Below are 8,315 nucleotides of genomic sequence, written 5' to 3' on the forward strand. Positions count from 1 at the left end.
CCACCGTACGAACTCAGCGAGCTCCTGGTTGTAACGAAATGTGGTGAACGCTGCCGGCACAGGTTGCTGCCAGATGACAGAGAGAGAGGCGCGCGTATTCCATCAACCTTAGAAGTGACCGAGTGCAGTTAGCTTGTCGAGCAGACATCCAATCCACCAGACACTCCGTAAATGTGCGGGGCAGCGTTCTGCCTCGCGGAGGCCGGGTGCGCTGCCACCCGCTCGGCGGCATGCCACAAGGAGAGCGAATTCCCCGCACCCCTCCACCCGATATTTGCCTCGCGACTACGACTTTGAATTCATTCCTCGTAGCGCCCATCATGTTAATGTTGGTGAGTTTGATGGTGTTTGCGTTGCCACGGCCGCCCTTCGATCACCAGTCATCTGTCGGCCGTCCCGCTGACGATGCTGTGCAGGGTCCCGCTTTCACTCCTGTCAGGCAGGACGACACAATGTTAACAGACGCACAGCATTCTTAGTTTCTCTCTCCCATACCGAAACTTTCTAAAACTCTATCTACGGATTAGGAATCGTCCAAGCACAAGTTCTAGCAATGCCGGCGGCGACCACGCAGTGTTTGATATTCGACGACGATATATATAAGTATATATATATTTATGAAAAACACACACATGCACACACACGCCAACACGCACGGCACGCGCAGCGCGCGCCGCACAGCCACACACACACGCACACACGCACGGCACGCACGCACACACACCACACATTGCAGCATGCACGCTACGCACACACACACACACGCAAGCCACGCACGCACGCACACACACGCAGCTATGCCACGGCAGACACACACGGCAGCCATGCACGCACACACACACCGCACGCAGCCATGCCACGCACGCACACACACGCACACACGCAGACGCAACACACACACACGCAGCCATGCACGCACGCACACACACGCACACACACACACGCAGCCATGCACGCACGCACACACACGCAGCCATGCACGCACGCACACACACGCAGCCATGCACGCACGCACGCACACGCAGCCATGCACGCACGCACACACACGCAGCCATGCACGCACGCACACACACGCACATACGCAAAGACGTGAGATGCTATTAACAGTTGGTATTTGTGAATGACTGGCTTTGCATGATCACTAATAGTATGAACATATCTATGCAATGATAATATTACATCAATATCTACATGATACAATCTACACAATCCTATAGACATGTACGATTCGTTTTAATAATAATAAAAGTACATTCTTCCTGATGTTCCATGTTATACTAAGCAGATGTTCACTATCTCATGAAAGCAATAGCGGAGTATGAGGCTATCAATTAAGACTGCATTCAACATCAAACAAATATTGCTCGAGTTATTTTAGGAAAACAACGTGAAGCATTATTCCCTTCGGAAATTTCATTGATGCACGGTTTTGATTAATGGGAAGCCAGATGATATTGCTTATGGAATGACGATTCAGCAGCTTTACTCGACTCGCTCTTCGCCCTTTTATCTCCCTTCATAACTACACAGAACGTTATTCAAATGTGGTGCTTACATCCCGATGACGACATTCTTTCATTTGAACTAGTTAAAGAGAAATAATTTGTAGTGGGAAGAGAATTCACGACATCGTCACACACGACATGAGTGAACGACATCAGGCAATATATTAAGACCTCAAGTACAGTATACTGAAGCTACTATAGTACTAACATTGTGCTCTTAATACAGTAAGAAAACTCACATGAGTATAAAGGAGATCGCAAGCAAGCACATGTAATAAGGAGGTAATAATAGGGAGTAACAGTGAGACAGAGATATAAGAGAAATAAAAAGTTTTTGGGGAGGGGGTACAGGGAAAGAGAAAGAAATAGTAAGATAGGGTACGTAAGAGACAGAAAAAGAGAGAGCATGAGAGAGGGAAAGAAGAGAGATAAGTGCACAGAGAGTGGGGGCAAGGAAGCAGACAAGACAACTGTCCTGAATACAGCAACAAGAGAACAGATCCACGTAACGGCAGAAACCAATAATCAATATCAATGTTTAAATGGCCAATTCCGGCAGTATTTAACTGCCCAACAGGACCAGGCATTAGCACATGCACCTACTACAAGCGCACTGTCAATATTTGGCCTACAGAACACTCGACGCGATAACCAACTCCGGCTCACATCCAACGCATGGAAATCGCTAAGGGTTCACTGAACAAACAGCAGTAAAAACAGTGAGTGCGCATTAAATATTTCCGCTGCCGGATCAGAGGCCTCCCCCTCTCCCCGTGACGAACTCGCTGGCGACTGGAAGAATAGGTTCAGAACTAGGGAAGAGAAAAATGGTGTCGTTACGAGGAGCGCTGAAAAAAATTCACGATGCTCCACACGCCACAATGACGTTATGGACAAAGAGAGGCGGCAGCGGCGCATATCGATCATGCCCAGTCCGGTCAGACATGATCCTGTCATGAAAAACACATGAGCATTCAGCTTTTATTTGTCAAATTCACGTCGTTTCAGATTCGGCTCCCCGCAGGCCATTTTTTCGTATAACGATTGTCAGCAGTATTGTCGTTTCAAAGATTTATCGAATAATAACCAGCCTGCCATCGGCAACACCATCACCATCATCATCACCATCATCATCAGCCCCGCCATCACCATCATCATCATCATCGCCATCACCATCATCATCGCCATCATCATCAGCACCGCCATCACCATCATCATCAGCACGCCATCACCATCATCATCGCCATCATCATCAGCACCGCCATCACCATCATCATCAGCACGCCATCACCATCATCATCGCCATCATCATCAGCCCCGCCATCACCATCATCATCATCATCGCCATCACCATCGTCATCATCGTCCACACCGCCACCACCATCATCATCAGCACCGCCATCACCATCATCATCGTCATCATCGTCCACACCGCCACCACCATCATCATCGTCCACACTGCCATCACCATCATCATCGTCCACACTGCCACCACCATCATCATCACCATCATCATCAGTACCGCCATCACCGTCATCATCACAATCATCGTCAGCAACGCCATGACCATCAACACCATTGCCACTGCCACCATGACCACTTGTGTCGTCATCATCGTCATCATAATCATCATCACGATGATCACGGCTACCATCGTTACAACAGCCATACTGAAGTAGAGACACACACGGTACATGAAGATACCTCAAACTGGGGCCAGTGCATCGGCATGCTGACACCGTGACCGTCTGACCAATACTTCAGGTCCTGCCTGCTGTCCGCACTGGCGATGCACTCGTTCATGTTGGCATATATCTGCTTGAGCCTAACAACAGCAGGAAGGACAGCCTTACATACACGACAGCACTCGCGCAAAACGAGTCGCGTGGCTTCCACGCCGCGCGCACGCAGATAACAGCTACGTATACGGTGAACGAACGCGAGTATTAAATTGTCCCACTCTGCCCCGACTCGCTCAATTTATCCAGCCACGCGTGTAACGCGGGAGTAATACGCGGACTTTAAATGCGCGTCCGGCAATGAAACGCGGCCGGCCGCTATTGACTGGAAGTATATAATTTCATGACTTGAATTTAACGATGCGAACGGCAGATCTGGAAGATGGCGGAGTACCGTGTGTATGCGTGCGACGCATATCAAGCACGCATCCCTCGCTCTAAAGTGAATACAACTGCGCAGGCCTTGCTTGTTGCACTGCTTTGAACAAGAACATTGGAGACCACTGGTGTGTTTTCCAACACGATATCGATACTATTATATATCTAGCATCACTTACTTTGGGTTCTCTGGTAGGTCGAGGGAGCTGTGAACACCAAACAGTGCTTCTTTGAAGAATTCCAGTCGTTTTTTCTCCATTTCCTGGCATGTTTCGAATACCTAAAAAATGATGTATTATGGCAATCACATATTTCTATAACAAGTGTTGGTCGCATTCAGGCGATTCTTGTAGCATCGTTCAGTGACTAAGTATCACGGAATAACCTCTTAACACTCCCATATATCAAGAGCTCATTCTCAGAAATAAAATTAGTCTCAACATTGAGTTTTCCCCCACAGAATTAACAGAACTCTATACACTGCGTAGACATGCTGAGAAACTCACAACTTTATCATGTACTAGCGGGATAACCGGCGTTGCCCGGGGAAATCAGTGGCGTTACTCAGTTGGTGACCGCTTGGTTGAAAGGAAAATACCCAAAAAAATCTAACTATCTATCTATCTATATGCATGCATGCATGCATCCATCCCATCTCATCCCATCCCATTCCATCTCATCCCATCTCATGCCATCCCATGCCATCCCATGACATGCCATGCCATGCCAATGATGCCATGCCATTCCATCGCATGCCATGCCATGCCATGCCATCCCATGCCATGCCATCCCATCGCACCGCATCCCATGCCATCCCATCCCATACCATGCCATCCCAAACAGTAAAAAATAATAAGAATTCAAAAGATAAAAGACATTAAATATAAAAAATTAAAATTAAAAAGTAAGAAATAAAAAATAATACATACTAAAGAAAAAAAGGGGGAAAAAGGGGAAAAAAGGGGAAAAAAGGGAAAATAAGTTCTCCAGCTGGGACTCGAAGCCAGAACCCATAGGATCTTAAAGGACACCTTCAGTAATCTTTTAGACAGCCACCGTCAGCATCCCCAGTGTGTCTCTTGTCAGAATCTTACAAACCACCAAAACACACTCGTCGACACGCAGGCAATTTTTCGCGTCTATTGCGCAACAGTTTCGTTAATTGGTTTCCGTGCACATAGTGATTGCTTGGAAATGCTATTTCGCCGTGACTCAGCAACAGACCTGCAGCTACATCGCAATAAACAACCTGTGCCTCAGTCTGCTAGCAACTGCAGTAGAATTTGCTGTACAGCACCGCACTAAGGGCTACATCTGTGTTAAATTGACTACGTCACGAATTTTCTATGGTGTATATTTGTAAAATTTTTGTTCCCATGTTTTTACACTGAAAGTAAGTAGTAACGGGACTAAATCTATCCTCAAATTCTTACCTGATAAGATTGTATCTCAACTAGTTAAAAATTCAAAAAACCTGGGCGATTTGATATTATGATCACAACATTAAATACTTGCTATGGGCTATGTATGAGTCACGAGTGTTTGTTTACATCGAACGGAATAGTAGAATAGGAAGTATAATGCAGGAATTTAACCATAAAAAGTGAACATAATTACCTACAATTTGTGAAAAAGTGGACATAATACTTTTACCATTTACGGTGACATAATCACTTTAAAAGGCATCTCCAGATTCTGGCTGTCCTCAAACAATTTACTGTCCCACAGAAAACGGTCGTGCACTTTGCTAGCATAAGTCGCTAGCAACGCAACAACAGGGCATTTCACCACGCGTTTGCCCACCTCTCTCATGTCGTCCATGTACTTGGAGTTGTAGTTGTTGATTTCGTTCAGCACCTGCTCGTAACGATCTTTAGTCTTCTCTCGCTCGTCCCGACACTTCTCCACCCGCTCCTTGGCTTTGTGTTTCTGCAGCACGCGAGCAGTGTCATTACGACATCAGACATTTTCGACGTGATCACGCACGTCAGCACATTTGATAATGCGCGAAATTTTTGCTCACGTTAAGACTCGACTACACCTCGTTATTTTCGTCATTGCAACGAGTAACGAGATAGCCACCGAATCTTCTTCGACGGGCGCCATGCCATGGCAGCCACGCTCGCCCGTGTGCACACGCAAGCATACGTACAATGCCGCGCGGTGACGAACTCACGTATTACACGCGATCAGATCTCGCGTGCGCGCGCATGCCTGACGAACACTCACATCGTCCTCGCTCTTGCCCGAGTCGTTGCGCGAGTTCTGCTCCTGGTGGATGGCCGATCGCTCGTTGCGACAGGCCTTGTGGTAGTCTGCCTTCGCTTTGTTCACCTTCTCGTACAGCTTCGCCCACGGCTTCTGCGCCTGAAAGCACACAGCACGCGACGCGCGATCACTGTTACCGACGAATGCTACGTCTAGCAGGGGAAGCCAGGGGAATGAAAATTTTAATGTGGAGAGTACTATGGAAGGGGGAGGGGGTCCGTCCATCGCAGGAGGGATTCTGTATCTACAGACACGTGCATGGAGGGATCTAGTCTGGGAAGAAACATGAGGGGGGGACATAGCAGGGATCTGGGAGGACACAGATGGGGGAGTGAATCATACGGATAGCCCTGAAATCTGTCTGGGTGTGGGAAGGCTGGGGTGACATGAAGGTGGGAAGACATGTAGTGCAATTTAACCAAACCCCTGTTAATAGTATCAGGGGTTAATAATGACAATTGGTCATTATTAACCCCTGATAGTATGTCATAGGCGTGCTGGCTATGGAGGAATTTATCAAGCATTTTGTACATGAACCGCACAGAAATCCCATGCATGAGGATGACATGCTAGGCAATGCAGCCACCTCATACCCACCCTCAACACCCCCATATCACAACGCTACACGAACCACCTTATCCACACTACCTCCACCCTAAAAACCCCCCACTGCACACCAAATAATGCAATCTCGCAGTCTGTTCACACTATGTCCACACTTAACACCCCAGGGATCACTACACGACAAAGCCTCGCCCCCACCACTGGCGCCCCCTGTCAGCACCGCTCACCCGCCGGAAGTTGTCGTCGGACTCCTTGGCCTGCTTCGTCTGGTATCCGCGCGGCAGCGTCAGCTTGTTGTAATTCTCCTTCTGCCACTGCTTGATGTGCGACGTCACTTGCTCGATGAGTCGATCCTTCACCTCCATGTGAACGTCGTGCTCCTGGTCAGCTTCACTCAGTGCCCCCACCCATGCAGACTTCAATGTGCCATACACAGGACCTACACGACAGATAGAGAGATATATATGTAACCTGGCCCACCCACGCAGACTTCAACGTGCCGTACACAGGACCTACACGACAGATAGAGAGATATATAAGTAACACGCCCCACCCACGCAGACTTCAACGTGCCGTACACAGGACCTGCACGACAGATAGAGAGATAGAGAGATATATAAGTAACACGCCCCCACCCATGCAGACTTCAACGTGCCATACACAGGACCTACACGACAGATAGAGATATATATATATGTAACCTGGCCCACACACGCAGACTTCAACGTGCCATACACAAGACCTACACGACAGATAGAGAGATAGAGAGATATATAAGTAACACGCCCCACCCATGCAGACTTCAACGTGCCGTACACAGGACCTGCACGACAGATAGAGAGATATATATGTCAGTGTTGTAGGTCTCGAGGCCGGTCTTGGCCTCGAGACCGGCCTCGAGACCGTTTTCCTTGGTCTCGGTCTCGGTCTTGGCCTCGGAGTGCAATGACTCGGACTCGGACTCGAACTCGAGCCCTCCGGACTCGAGGACTCGGGTCGAGGCCGGCTCGAGGCCACTACATACATAGTACACTACTGTACATATTGTAACACGACGCAGTTTACAAGAATTTAAAACTAAAACTTTTAGGTTTTCTAGATACACGGCCTAATCTTGTAACGTTTTCAATGGCTCGATTAAGATTTTTGTCCCTTTGGTTTGAATCTGCTGTCACTTTGTCCCTTTGCGCTTTTCCTACCACTTCTTTCTCTTCTTCTACCACTTCGAAGGTATTAGCACTCTGTAATTTGATTGAACAAGCCATGTCATTCGCGTAAAACAGAAATGGATCCGTTACTTTGACACGTTTCGTATGACTCGTGTCTCTGTGTTTTCGTGCGCAGTTGCAGCAAGCAGATGCGTGATATTGTTCGATACAAGCACACGCACGCACGCACGCACGTGTACGTGCACACGCACGCACACACTCATGCACGCACGTGTACGTGCACACGCACGCACGCTCGCATGCACGCACGTGTACGTGCACACGCACACACGCACGCACGCACGTCTACGTGCACACGCGCGCACGCACGCACGTGTACGTGCACACGCACGCACGCACGCACGTGTACGTGCACACGCAGGCACGCACGCACGTACGTGTACCAGCACACACACGCACGTACGCACGCACGCACACATGCACACACGTGTACCTGCACACGCACACACGCACGCACGCACGCACGCACGCACGCACGCACGAACGTGTACCTGCACACGCATGCACGTGTACGTGCACACACACGGACGCACGCACGCACGCACGCTCTGTGTAAGTTCATACGCACGCACGTGTACGTACACACGCACGCACGCGCGCACGCACGCACGCGTACGTGCACACGCACGCAC

The 8,315-nt window shown here is 48.9% G+C and overlaps 1 protein-coding gene across 5 annotated transcripts in view; it reads right to left on the minus strand.

Annotated features, from left to right (window-relative positions):
• The window catches only part of LOC106807905 (protein kinase C and casein kinase substrate in neurons protein 1-like), a 57,773-nt gene that overhangs the window by 11,154 nt on the left and 38,304 nt on the right, over positions 1-8,315 (minus strand). For all 5 annotated transcript variants that reach the window (XM_014810414.1, XM_014810413.1, XM_014810415.1 and 2 more), the window contains exons 3-7: positions 6,682-6,893; positions 5,852-5,989; positions 5,426-5,551; positions 3,802-3,902; positions 3,210-3,330 (exon numbers count right to left, since the gene is read on the minus strand). In XM_014810414.1, coding sequence (XP_014665900.1) covers positions 3,210-3,330; positions 3,802-3,902; positions 5,426-5,551; positions 5,852-5,989; positions 6,682-6,893 — 698 coding nt within the window. The remainder of the gene's footprint in view (positions 1-3,209; positions 3,331-3,801; positions 3,903-5,425; positions 5,552-5,851; positions 5,990-6,681; positions 6,894-8,315) is intronic.

Source organism: Priapulus caudatus, unplaced genomic scaffold, assembly GCF_000485595.1.
Source record: "Priapulus caudatus unplaced genomic scaffold, Priapulus_caudatus-5.0.1 Scaffold241, whole genome shotgun sequence".
Lineage (NCBI taxonomy): Eukaryota > Metazoa > Priapulida > Priapulimorpha > Priapulimorphida > Priapulidae > Priapulus > Priapulus caudatus.